Here is a 14592-nt window from a genome sequence, read left to right on the forward strand (position 1 = left end):
TGGGATTGCAGATGGTTAAAGAAAATGAAGAAAAGTGGAAAATAAGCCAGTTGTTGTTTGCTGACAACACTGCATTGTAGCAGGATCAGAGGAGGGATTGAAGAAGTTAGTGACAGAGGTGGAGGTAGAATGTAGATTGAGAGAAGCGAGTAAATGCCTTGAGGGGTTAAAAAGTGTAATGAGAAATAGACATCTGGGAATGGATGCTAAGAGGAGATTGCATGAAGGAGTTATTGTGCCGACAGCACTGTATGTGGCAGAAACATGGAACATAAGAGAGGAGTTTGAATCTGTTTGAGATGAGGTGCCTGAGAAGTATGATGGGGGTTACTAGGCTGGATAGAGTGAGAAACAAGGTGAGGATGAGAACGGGGGTAGAAAGGGAGTTGGGAGATAGGGTTGATGAAAGAGTATTGGGATGGTTTGGACACCTGGGAAGAATGAATGAAGAAAGATTAGTAACAGAGAGGTGAAAGAAGCAAACATGAGGGGGTGACCAAGGATGAGATGGAGGGATGGGGTAAAATGGGTATTGGGAAAGAGGGGAATGTCTGTTGAGGGAAGATGGGAGGACAGAAGATAGGGGAGAATGGTTGTGTATGGATGATGCTGTGATGCATGAGAGGGAGTGGGTAGGGGATGGGGCTGAGGGAGTATGTGTGAAAAATAAAGTGACGCAGCCTGAAGGGGTTTCTCCATCTTCTCCATTTCTGCAGGAGGGGATGGAGAAGGGGCTCACTGATTTAATGAAGCAGTCTTGCTGTGGATGTGCTTTGTCTTGCAACACTACTTCTGACCCAGGGCATTGGGTGAGATGCAGAGATGACCTGTCATCCAGGAGGAGGCAAGATAAGAGGGAGGGAAGGGGGTGGATGGGAGTAGATTATGTCGGGATATAATAGGTGGGAGTGATTTTTATGCCTTTGTTTTTTGGCTACCTCCCCTGTAAGGGTGGAAAAGCCTTTGGTATATGTATGTATGGGTGCTGTGTCGGCTGATATGCGTTTTGGTAGGAGAGAGAGAGCTGAGCTTGGGAGAATGTGTTTGTGTGAGTGTCAGGATTCGGACATGCCCGCTGGTTGAGTCTGCTTGTGCCCTGTATTCTGTGCCATTGCTAACTGTGCAATGTAAAGTGCCTTAATAAAGTAAAAGAAAACTATATATAATGGTGCCTTTGTATAAGGCTAGCTCTTCTGACATGTGAGTCATGTGATGTGATGTAATTTTATATTCCTTCTCAATTCCATTGCATATACAGATACTAAAACAGTGTAATTGAGAACACTGAGATCTATCCAAAATTGGTAAAAAAAAAAATAATAATAAAAAAATAAAAAATAAAAAATACTGAACTACTTGAAGAAAGAACACAAAACAATACTTACAACATCCCAAAGAACAATTTCTCCATCTGAACTGCCTGATGCAACTCTCATTCCTTGATGATCCCATGCTACTGCAGTAACTGGACTTTTGTGACCTAAATTAAATAAATAGATTAATAAATGAATTATTAAAAATAAGATGTGGGAGGGTTGTTTTTGTGGGGCTATATCTAAGGACATTGGTGGAGCACTGATTTTGGTGCTCTCTCCTGAAGGACTTGTTTAGTAATTTGAGTGTGTATATGTGTTTTGTGTGGATGTTTTGTGTGATACAAATGGTAGGTTCTTATAAATGTTCGAGTAGTATGCAGCTGTTTTTTTTTCTTCTGTTAGTGGTGCTTGAGAAATGTTGTGTGACGGCTGTGTGGCATTAAGGGTTCTGGCATAGATTTGTGTTCCTGTCATTTACGTGCAGTGTTCTATGAGGAGAATTTTGGTTTCTGTATGCAGTGAACTAGTGGTAAAAATATGAACTAAATACATGAGACTATTCATGAAGTATAGAAAAGCAAATTGGCAACAATGCACACAAGATATGGAGAAAAATTCAGGGGCCTTTACCACAGACCAGTTCCTATGCTTGAATTGACCAGTGGATAAAATCAAATACAATCCCAGCCACACACAAGAGATCCTAAGAATAACTGCCAAATCCTCCACCACCACCACAAGTACCTCCTGAGGTGGTGGAAATAGTTACCATCAAGTTTTCCATGCTTGTTATAACAAGTGACTAAGTGGGATGGAGTGATGGGACTAGGAATCCTGCTCTCTGTCTGCTCATCTTATGAAAAGCCAAAGCATAAGAGAGTCTGGTACAAGGACTCCAATCAAGAGCCCCAATGACTGGGTCATTAATGTGCACTGTTGTGGTACAGATGAGACTACTCTCACTATTAATCGTCACATAGCAGCCAAAGCCTTAATGAAATATTAAAAATGACAAATAATGCAACAGAAGGGGCACAACCAAAAAGGCAATAATTTTCAACTATTACAGAGCACCAAGCCTGGCATATAGTTGGAGAGGAGAGGCTGACACCAACAGCTGAGAGGTGTGAGCCATCTAAGCCATGCACAAAAGCTTATAGCCAGCCAATATTTGCCTCAGGAGCATGTGACACACTAAGACAGTTCTTGCAACTCACACCAGAATCCAACTTGCAGCCCATTAGCTGAAGGAATAACAACTGCCATTTTGCTGTGCAGATTTTTGCCAAATATGACAGATTTTATCTCATTTCAGCCACAATGCTGAAGCCAAATTATAAAAAAATAAATAATAGAGCATGTTGTTAAAGGAAAGGGATTGGCAGTTTGTGGAAAGGGAAATGGATGTGTTGGTGTTTAGTGAAACTAAGCTGAAGGGTAGGGGCCAGTTTGAGTTTGATTGTGTGGTGGGTCAAGGGAGGGAAGGAGTAGCTTTGCTGATAAGTGATGAGAGAGGAAAGTATGTGGTGGAGTGAAGGGAAGCATCTTCAAGGTTCATGTGGGTGAAGGTGAAACTGGGATGGAAGATTTGGGCTTTTGACAGTGCATATAGTCCTGGTAGCAAGAAAAGTGAAGATGAGAGGTAGGCTTAGATAGTAAAACAAACACCATAATACATGCCAAGGGCTTTTTCCCCCTTTCAAGGGAGGTAGCCATAGTCAAAAGGCATAATTCCACCCCCACCACTCACCATCCCTCACTCTGATCTTGGCTCCTCCTGGATGATGGGTCATCCTTCCACCTCAACCATTACCCTGGGTCAGAACAAAAGCAACAGGACGCAGCACATCCACAGCAAGGAAGTTTAATTGAATTGGTGACCACCCCTCTCTGTCCCCTCATGCAGAAAAAGAGAAGGGAAGAAATCTCTTCAGGCTGCATCAAAATATCATTCACACATAACCACTCCCTAACCCCCCCCAATACCCCACCCACTCCCTTCCGTACAACACACAGCATCATCCATACACAGCCATTCTCCACTCACCCCTATCTTCTGCCTTCTCCCTTCCTTCCTCAACAGACATCCCCTCTTGCTGAATGCCCCTTTTACCCCTATCCATCCATCTCATCCTCAGTTGTCCCCTCATGTTCACACTGCCTTCCACACTTCTTTTACTAATCTTTCTTTATTCATTTTCTTCCATGTGTCCAAACCATTATACTCTTTCATCAACCCTATCTCCCATCTCCTTTTCCACCCTTCTTCTCCTCCTCACCTCCTCATTTCTCACTCTATCCAACCTTGTAACCCCTACCATAGTTCTCAGACATTTCATCTCAAACACATTTAAAATCTTCCTCTTTTATGTTTCATGTCTCTGTCCCATACAGTGATATCAACACAATCACCCCTTCGTCCAATATCCTCTTAGCATCTATTCCCAAATGTCTATTTCTCTCCCAAGGCAATTACTTGCTTCTCTCATTCTACAATCTGCCTCCACCTCTTCTTCTCCCTTTCCTGCCACATGTGACCCCAAGTACCCAAAGCTAACCACTTCCTCCAGCCTATCTCCTCTAAGACTCACTTCCAAATTACTGCCACCCTCTCCCCTTATACTTCTCTCCACCTTACTTCCACCCACATTCACCTTCAACGTTCTCCATTCGCACACCCTCCCAAACTCTGTCACCAACTTCCTCAATTTCCCCTCTGATCCTGCCACAAGTGCAGTGTTAGCAAACAACAACTGGCTTACCTCCCACTTTTCTCCATTTTCTTTAAATTCTTTCTTACAATGATGCCTTTGCAGGCATCATGAGATGCTAGTGGACATAGGAGGATACCAGCATTAGCATCTTGATTATATTTATTTTGTAGTTGTAGCTGAGTGACCCCTGAATTCTATGAACTGACTTGATCGTGTTTTCTGTTATTACGCAGAATGAAAGAGAATGAGTAAATTAGCAGTGACTTTTTATTTGATAAAACTAGGAGATAGGGTTGATGAAAGAGTATTAGGATGGTCTGGACACATGGAAAGAATGAGTGAAGAAAGATTAGTAAAAGAGGTGTGGAAGGCAGAGGTAGAGGGAGTGAATATGAGGGGACGTCCCAGGATGAGATGGAGGGATGGGGTAAAAGGGGCATTGGGAAAGAGGGGAATGTCTGTTGAGGAAGGATGGGAGAGGACAGAAGATAGGGGAATGGAGAAGGGTTGTGTATGGATGATGCTGTGATGCATGAGGGGGTAGGGGATGGGGGGTGAGGGAGTATGTATGAGAAATAAATTGACACAGCCCGAAGGGATTTCTTGCCCTCTTCCCTTTTTCTGCATGAGGGGATGGAAAGTGGGGGTCACCAAATAAATGAAGCAGCCTTGCTGTGGATATGCTGTGTCTTGTGACACTGCTTCTGACCCAGGGTAGTGGACAAGATGCAGGGATGACCTGTCATCCAGGAGGTGCCAAGACAAGAGGGCGATAAGAGGGCAGGAAGAGGGTAAGGGAGAGTGGAGTATGTAGAGGAAGGAATGGGTGGGAGTGGTTTCTATGCCTTTGTCTTTTGGGAAAAAGCCTTTGGTATATGTATGTATGTATGTACATACATATACCAAGGCTTTTTCCCCCTTACAAGGGAGGTAGCCAAAAAGAAAGAGGCATAAAATCATTCTCACCCATTCCATCCCTGAATACACTCCACACCCCTCCACCCTCCCTCTTATCTTAGCACGTCCCGGATGACGGGTCATCCCTGCACCTTGTCCACTGCCCTGGGTCAGAAGCAGTGTCGCAAGACACGGCACATCCACAGCAAGGCCGCTTCATTAAATCGTCGACCCCACCCCCCTCTCCATCCTCCCATTGCATAAAAGGAGAAGACGGGGAGAAATCCCTTCGGGCTGCGTCAAATTTTGCTCACACATACTACCTCACCCCCCATCCCCCCGCCCATTCCACCTCATGCATCACAACATCATCCGTATACAACCATTCTCCATTCACCCGTCTTCTGTCCTCTCCCGTCCTTCCTCAACAGACATTCCCCTCTTCCCCAAAGCCCCCTTTCTCCCCATCCATCCACCTCATCCTAGTACGTCCCCTCATGTTCACTCCCTACACATCTGCCTTCCATACCTCATTTACTAGTCTTTCTTCACTCACTTTACATGTGTCCAAACCATCCTAACTCTTTCATCAACCCTATCTCCCGACTCCCTTTCCACCTCCATTCTCCTCCTCACTTCTTCATTTCTCACTATCTAGCCTAGTAACCACTATCATACTTCTCAGACCCTTCTCACACATTCAAACTCCTTCTCTCTTCCTCTCTTATATTCCATGTTTCTGCCCCATACCGTGGTGTTGGCACAATCACTCCTTCATACAGCATCCATTCCCAAATGTCTATTCCTCATTACACTCTTTAATCCACCAAGGCATTTACTCGCTTCTCTCAATCTACATTCTACCTCCACCTTTTCCTGCCACATTTGCACCCAAGTATCTAAAACTATCCACTTCCTCCAGTTGCTCTCCCTTAATCCTCACTTCCAGTCTACTGCCACTTTCACCCCTTGTACATCTCATCACCTTCCTTTTACCCACATTCATCTTTAGCTTTCTTCTATCACATACTCTCCCAAACTCTGTCACCAACTTCCTCAATCCCTCCTCCGATCCTGCCACAAGCACAGTGTCGTCCACAAACAACAGCTGGCTCACCTCCCATTTTTCTCCATTTTCTTTAACCATCTCCAATCCCTGACCCACTACCCTTTCATTTACCTCTCGCACTACCCCATCCATGTATAAGTTGAACAGCCAGGGCGACATAACGCATCCTTGATGAAGTCCCACCTTTACCTCGAACCACTCACTCTCTCCATTTCTAATCCTGACACAAGCTCTACTACTCTCATAGAAACTCTTGACAGCTCCTAGAAGCTTTCTTCCTATCCCATATATCTGCATAACCTCCCACAGTGCCTTTCTGTCTACCCTATCGTAAGCCTTTTCCAGATCCATAAAAGCTTTCTCATATATCTGTCTTACCACAATGATCTGATCTACACAACCTCTACCTGTCCTAAATCCACACTGTTCCTCACCAATTACTCCCTCTGTTCCTCTCCTAATCCTCTCAATCAAGATCCTCCCATAAGCCTTCCCAACTACACTTAACCCCTTCCATACGGTGCCGCACACGTAGGCGTCATGGACTTAGATCTCGGTGGCAGCAGCCAATGCCAGCCGTACGACGTGTCGTAATAATACTCGCATCATAAAATATAGTCACCGCTTATATCGATCGTTCTCTCTTCACCCGTGAATTTTGATAACCATAGAAAATGCGATTACAAAAGAATTAGAAAGAATGTCATTATGGAGGGGCGACTACAATAAATATAATCAAGACGCCGATATGGCAGCCTCGCGAATACACTCGCTCCCCATGACGCCTACGTGTGCGGCACCGTATGGAAGGGGTTAACAAGCTAATCCCTCTGAAACTACTACATTCACACTTGTCCCCTTTTCCCTTGTAAAGTGGAACTATACAGGCACTCCTCCAGTCCTCCGGCACTCTACCCTCTCTCCAGCAAACATTAAATAACCTCACCATCCAGTCCACCATCACTGTACCTCCTTTTTTTAAACATTCTGCATGGCATCCATCCAGACCAGGTGCCTTACCTGCTTTCATCATCTTAACAACTGCCTTCACTTCATCCTTCCTTATTTCTCCTCCATTTTCCTCACTCATCACTCTCGTTTTCCTAGCATTTCCCACTGCAACTATCTTTCCCTCCCTATCCTCCTTCACATTTAGCAACTCCCTAAAATATTCTGCCCATCTTCCCCTTACTGCCTTCGCTTCCATTATCATCTCTCCATCTGCACCTTTTACCTTTTCTTCTCTACTTGATTCGCCTCCTCTTCCTCTCTTAATTTCTTTCCAAAACATCTTTTTATTACTTTCAAAATTTTCTGTCATACTCTTACCCCACTTCACATCTGCTCTCCTCTTTGCCTCCTCTACCTTTTGCTTTACTTCTCTTTTCTTTTCTTTGTACCTCTCATATGACTCCCTCGTCCTATTTTGTAACCAATCTGTGAAAGCTAGCTTCTTCTCTTCTACAACCTTCTTTGTTTCCTCATCCCACCATTCACTACCCTTCCTTCTATTTCCTCCTGTCCTTCTTGTTCCACAGACCATCCTTACACACTTTGTGACTCCCTCCTTGAACCATCCCCATTCCTCCTCCACACCTAGCTCTACTCTATCATTCACTCCCTCCCACTCCTTCAGCTTCTTCTTGTACTCCTTCTCCTTTTCATTTAAAGAGTTCACTCTAAGCACCTCCCTAACTTTTGTCCCTTTCCTCTTTCTCCATATATCCTCCACTCTCAACTTACCTTCCACCAAAAAATTATCTGATATTCCCCCACCCTCTCCCCTTAGCACATGTACATCCTTAACTCTTCCTATCATAGTCCTATTTACCACTACATAATCCATTAATGCTCTATCTATCACCCTTCCATCCACCACCCTCTCCCATGTGTACTTATGCTTGACTTTCTTCCGAAACACTGTATTTGCTATCATCAACTCTCTAGACACATTTCCACCATCAACTCTCCACTGCGATTCTTTACTGGAACTCCACATTTCCCAACCATTCCATCAATTGGACCATTTCCTACCCTAGCATTAAGGTCTCCCAGTACTATTACATTGATATTTCTCCCTAAATCCTCTATGCACTCATTTAACCACTTCCATACGGTGACACCTACGTAGGCGTCATGAGGAGCAAGTGGGTACACGATGATGCCGACGTCGGCGTCTTGATTATATTTATTGTAGTCGTACCTACGTAACCTCCATTCTCTCTAAACTGGCTTCATCATATTTTCTATGGTTATCAAAATTCACGGGTGAAAGAGAACGAACAATTGAGCACTGACTTTATTTTTTATAATGTGATTATTATGATGCAACATTGCACGTCGGGCAGCTAATGCTGCCAGACGTGCAATGTGCCCCGGAGTGAAGAGGTTAAATCTATCCAAAAAGCCTCCCTTTCTTCTACACTCTTCTCACTACCAGGCCCATATGCACTTACAAATACCCACATCTCCTTTACCAGTTTCACCTCCTTCCACTCCACTACACGTTTACCTATCTCTTCACTTACTAGAATAGCCACCCCTTCCCTCCCTCGCCCTCTCTTCACTCCTGATAACCTCCCATTTACACTCCCAAATTTACACTCACCCTTCCCTTTCAACTTAGTTTCACTCAAAGCCAACACATCCATCTTTCTTCTCACATACATACTACCTATCTCTTCCCTTTTACTCTCATCTGTACCACATCCACACACATTAAAAGACCCAAACCTCAGGGTGCTGGTCTGAAAACTCCCAGACCCTCTTATGCCTTTACTTTTTCGTTTAGGAATGTCCCCTGTGGGGCTACAAGGAGAAGGATGCCTAGTCCCAATCCCCGTCCCTTTCTTCTCGCCTCTTACGATCCAAGTGGAAACACTTGGTGGCAGTATTCTTTTCCCCCACCACAGGGAATAACACTAGTAATGTGATACATCATCAAATCATCATACATCAGGCATCTGATCCTGCACACAAGAATTTGACTTGTATTGAAGAGGTTAACCACCCTTCACTCCATAATAGACTGCCATATTCTACATTATCATTCAACTCAGCAGAGAAGTCACTTCCAAGACAAACAAAAATAGCACTGGCGCACCTACATTCAGGTCATCACTCTGGATTACAACAGTACCAACAAAGAACCATTCTGGTAACAGACAGATGCAACCATCAAATTAAGGACAGAGCACCTACTACTACAGTGTCCAAAGTTCATTCTTTCCAGACAGTTACACAAAATTTATTCATAGAGTGATATTTATGCTAAACCAGTGCACATGGCCAATTTCCAGAAGGCTATAACTCTCCTGCAAGAGAAAACTAGGACAATGGACTGGTTTGACAATTCTTCAAACATTAACCCATTAGCTTGTGAATTCTCTTTAAACAGGATCTCAAAGGCAAGGCACATTCTCCTTTCCAAAGCCTGAAGCCTGCATTCATATTAGAACTTATTTTGATGTATTAAATCTGTATTCTATGCCTTTTTCTTTTTGGCTACCCCCCGTGTAAGGGGAAAAAAGCCTTTGGTATATGTATGCATGCATTAAATCTATAAAACTTAGCCAGCAGTCTTCCAAAACTACAAGTTGTCAAAAGAAAAGGAAAACCAATGAACAACTGGGGGTAGACTGAATACTGATTACAACACCATAAGCATGTAGCTGTTCTATAATTTTACATGAAAAGTGCTAATAGTTTAATTTTTGGCCTTTTGGCATGCAATGTACAGTAAATGTTATGCACAAACCTGCAAAAGTGAGTGGTTGACCAACATGTAAGTCAAATACTGTGATACTGCCACTTAAGTAACCAACTGCAAGGTGTGTGTTGTCCAAAGTTCCTGGTGCTGGAGGGCGTGCTGCTAGCACTAAAGCTTCACCCTGACCTTCAGCATCCAATGTGAGAACCTTCAAACAATATAAAAAAAGAAATGCCAACACGTCTTTTACACCAAGAAAATTCTATAATCATAAACTTTAAGCAAGGAAATTCCTTTCCAAATGATCACATATATCAAGAAAAATGAATACCTTTGCTCTTTTGTGCATGTCCCATATAAAGACCTTCTCACATGCTGGAACAGCCACATATTTTCCTTTCTGGCAAAACCTTGTAACAAAACAAATACTGCTCCCAGAACAAATAACACCAAACATTGAACCAGGAACATATCGCAAATACTGTGTTGTCAACCCCATCTTTCCTGATGTTCACCCCTGAAAAAGAAGACATTATAAGAAATTAATATTTTGTTAGCAATAACCAGTACTTCTTGTCTTGGGGGCAATATTGCACTGAAGAGGTGAAGTCACAGAATCTGCCAGAATAAAATCAAAGGCTTAAGTGTTCTGGACAACAGATCTTAATTTCCTGACTTTTTTTTTCTAAACTTGACTAAACTTAAAGTGGAGATCATCTCTTTTTGACACACGAGGGACTGAAAAAATCACATTTGTAAACAGGATCTCCAGCATTCGGATGATTCCTTCACTAAACTGAACAAACAATGCGGAAGTTATAGTTTGGAAACATCTTGATCATTAATTAACATTTCTAGGTACGCACGAATCCACAGGCAGCGCCACCATCACGGATGTAATGTTTACACTGCCATTTTTTGTGACCCATTCAAATGGGTATGCCTCAGTTTGAATGCTGGTAGCATTCAGCGCATGTGCAGGATTTTCAAATTGTCTTGGTATTCTACAAGTGTATGCCCAGTTCTTCAAAAACAAATTTTTTTTTCACCGATTTAAACACAAATTTGGTTATTAGCCATGGCAAATTAGTTCTCTGAGTGGAAATCTAAAGGTAAGGCACCTATATATGAATATTTTAATGTAATATTCGTGTTTTTAAGCCTATTTTTTCCTGGAAATGAGCAACTTTAAGATTGTTGGTAATAATATGGCTGTGCCTTGATGCACAGAGCATGCCTACTCAACATATTAATATTCTTTGATACTTAGTCTTGTTTGTTTACACATGACATGTTGGAGATAATAAAAGTAGTAGTCACAGAGGGTGTTGTTCACAAATAATATGTTGTTATGGTATGAATTTTAAGATGTTGGACAGGCTATGCTATGCCTACTACATAGCCGGCTATGGCTATGCTAGCAAGTATGTGAAATAACTATTGATAATATGGTGAGTATTCCATGTCCATGTATTTGGTCCATAAAATCATTGAAAGCATATTGGTATTTTATTGCCTTCCCATTTTTTATTCTCTTCCGCCTTTCCTTACTGACTGTATGAAAATCATTTCTTGGTCATATTTCAGAAATGCAAGTCAAATCATCCTGATATATGATGCTATGACAATCTCAGATGTTTTTCCATTAAAAATGTGGTTCCTTCTGTTTCTGCTTTCATCCACGATGGTGACTCAATAGTGTAACAAATTCACAAACAACTTGATTGGTTAACTGTTCTGGATTCAATGACTTCAGCAGCTGCTCCAGAAAACCAACAGAATCTTCTGCCCAAGTGATAGGGCCCTTGACTGTTTCTTGCACCTCTTCATGATTGAAGCCATCTGAAAAATATCTAAGTTTCCTAGCGGCAAAACCTGACAATCCAAATTCATTTTTCAGCAGCAAATAGAGCCATGTCATTAACAATGATCTTGAAGTTGCTTATTTCCGGAAAAAAGCAAGCCAAAAAACTCTACTATCACATTAAAAAGTGCATATATAGGTGCCTTAGCCCTTACCTTTATATTGCTTCTCAATACACTAACCTGCCAGTACTGCAACTATCATAATCTATCCTAAGACCTAATTTCAATTTACATTAAAATTGGTGAATTATTTTTTACACCAATTTACTGAAATAGAAAAATGAATAAAGTATTTTTACAGTCAATTTATAGTTTCACCTAACCAATGATTTTTATACGTGGCTTATGTGTTTCTGGTGAGATATGTGGTGTATTGATTGATGGTGTACATCATTTCCGCTGCAAATGCGTAGTTTTCAAGAAATTAATATATAAAGTTATGCCTACCTTTCCTCCCCAATGATCTTGGGGGACCTGTGGGAAATCGGGGTTTTGGGTGGGGAGCATGAAATCGAGTAATGCGCGTTGCAAAACAGGTGTAAAATCAACAAGAACACTTAAAAAATATATGGAAATACATAAACTACACTTTTGATGGTGGCAGTGGCAGGGGCTCGCAGGTACCATATTGTTGTTGAGCAGCGTTAGCAACAATTCACAAAAATTTTCACTCTATCCACTACATTTAGCGAAGCGCATTCCGCCCGTGCAAATTGCTAACCCTAAAATCGGGAATAAATTCATGAAGCTTCGAGATGACCAAGAGTTGCGATTTTGTGTACATCTAACCTAACCTCAACCTAACATAATGTAACCAAATCTAACCAAAGCTAACCTAACCAAACCTAACCTAAACTGACCAATGCTAACCTAACCAAACCTAACCTAACCAATGCTAACCTAGCTGGTGGCTTTGCCCCCCTAGACCCCTCCAATCCCCACCTCGTAACTTGAGCTCTCTTTAAAGTACAGTCATACCTCGAAAGCCCGGACCCTCGTATGACCGGTCGAAATGAACAAAGGGCGGACTCTTCAAGCAAAGTTCCCTATTTGTCCGGTAGGTGGCAGCAACGGCCGTACACGTGTACTCAAACCCGGACCAGTCAAGCCGCCACCAGGGCTGCCGTTTCGTAGAATTTTGTACCAAAACATAGTGAAATAGCAGCATGTGGCAACTCCACAAGGACATGAGAAAAAAATTTCTACATACCAGCGGGCTCTTAAAAACATTCAAAAACTCAAACTTTTGTTTGAAAATTATAGAACTAGTTATCAAATAATAAATGGTACATCAAAATATGACTTATTGGTAATTGTTAGTTATAAAATATTATATCCCAAAAGATACGTTTTTACGGTGTAGAAAAAAATTCTACGCTAAAGTTTCAGCTTTCTTTTAGCGATAATAATATAAAAAATCATTTTTATATTTTACTGAATATGTTTGGGCATGCGGGCCTTATATACATTCAAGAATAAAAAACTAGAACCAACATTTTGTCAAAGTTTGACAAGTATATCTTGCTATGAAAGTCTGCACATGCTCGAGAAAAATGTATGCCCTGTATGGCAACACTCCCATTCTACACGGCAGTGTAGAAAACGCGGCAACCCTGGTCTCCACCACTGTCCCGCGTGCATACCTTCCGATATTTACAGTGTACGTAATAAAAAATACAGTACAGTACACTGAGTGTATATACAGTATATTTACATACCTGTATTACAGTTATTATTACAGAATTATTAGTATTATAGTATTATTATTACAGTATTGTTATTATTACAGTGTTAAGAGTATTATTCTTATGTGTTTCTATGCCATATCATACATTACCTATACATATACCGCTACGAAAATCTACAGGTGTTAGGGCGATATTTTCGATGACCAGACTTTTGGCATGACCAGACCACCCTTCCCCCCAATTAGTCCGGGCTTTCGAGGTTCGACTGTATAACTATTAGTAGAAATGTGTGTTTAACTATTATGATAGCTAATAAAATAAATGGAATCCATTAGGTCAATTTAGAGTTTCACCCAGCGGAGAAATCATAAATGTGGCAACGCTGCTTAACAATAACAGCAACGCTCAAATGTAGCGGAAATATCATAAATGTTAATGTGGCAGCAACGCTGCTTTACAATAACAACGCTCACTACCGCCATGAAAAGTACAATTTATATATTTTCATATGTTTATTATGTGATTTTCTTTATTTCTGACCTGTTTTGCAATGCATGTTACTCAATGTAATAATTATAATCCCCCCACCCAAAAACCCCTATTTCCCAAAGGTCCCCCAAGATCGTTGGGGAGGAGATGTAGACATTTCATTTTCAGGAGGTCAGGTAGGCATATCTTTATATATCAATTACTTGAAAACTACGCATTTGCAACAGAAATGGTGTACACCATCAATCAATACACAACATAAAAAGTCATATCTCACCAGAAACAAATAAGCCACATCAGGAAATCGTTGGTTGGGTGACACTATAAATTGTCCATTTTTACTTTCAAAGGAGTTATTTTGTTTAATCATGGGATCTATAATTATTATTATGTCAACTGGGCCAGCGGTTTGGATTTTAAGAATGATCAAATTTGAAATTACCACCCTTAAGTTGATTCCCACACTTCGGTATGGAAAAAAATCGTATCTACTTTAGTTTTCAAGCTATTTAAAGAATTTAAAAAGTATTTTGTTTCTAATGAAATTCCCTTTCATATACAACAATTTATGGGTTAAAACTTAAACCAATTTTAAAAATTTTGAGTTCGTATCTAACATTTCTTTTCCAGCGTAATGATCTAGATGTCCTTATCACTGCATACTCAACCATTTGCATTCATGTGACCTTATATTAAGATAAAACTTGGTCATACATGTTTCATATTATAATCCCTAACCCTTTTACTTACTACATTTACAACATGCGACACTGTCATACTAGCACTGGGTTACACACGTGTTGACGATAGTTTGTTTACATCAGCTTGTCCGATTGCGTGTCGA

The 14592-nt window shown here is 41.3% G+C and overlaps 1 protein-coding gene across 1 annotated transcript; it reads right to left on the reverse strand.

The window, feature by feature from the left end:
• Positions 1-1055: 1055 nt before the first annotated feature.
• On the reverse strand, positions 1056-14564 carry LOC143039050 (WD repeat-containing protein 3-like). The gene is made up of 5 exons (XM_076208900.1): positions 14546-14564; positions 10037-10222; positions 9754-9913; positions 1386-1480; positions 1056-1118 (listed from the first exon to the last, which is right to left on the reverse strand). Exons 2-5 carry the CDS (start codon positions 10202-10204, stop codon positions 1056-1058), a joined length of 486 nt encoding a protein of 161 aa, XP_076065015.1. The 5' UTR covers positions 10205-10222; positions 14546-14564.
• Positions 14565-14592: the final 28 nt, after the last annotated feature.

Source organism: Oratosquilla oratoria, chromosome 25, assembly GCF_046742065.1.
Source record: "Oratosquilla oratoria isolate Oo_2021 chromosome 25, ASM4674206v1, whole genome shotgun sequence".
Lineage (NCBI taxonomy): Eukaryota > Metazoa > Arthropoda > Malacostraca > Stomatopoda > Squillidae > Oratosquilla > Oratosquilla oratoria.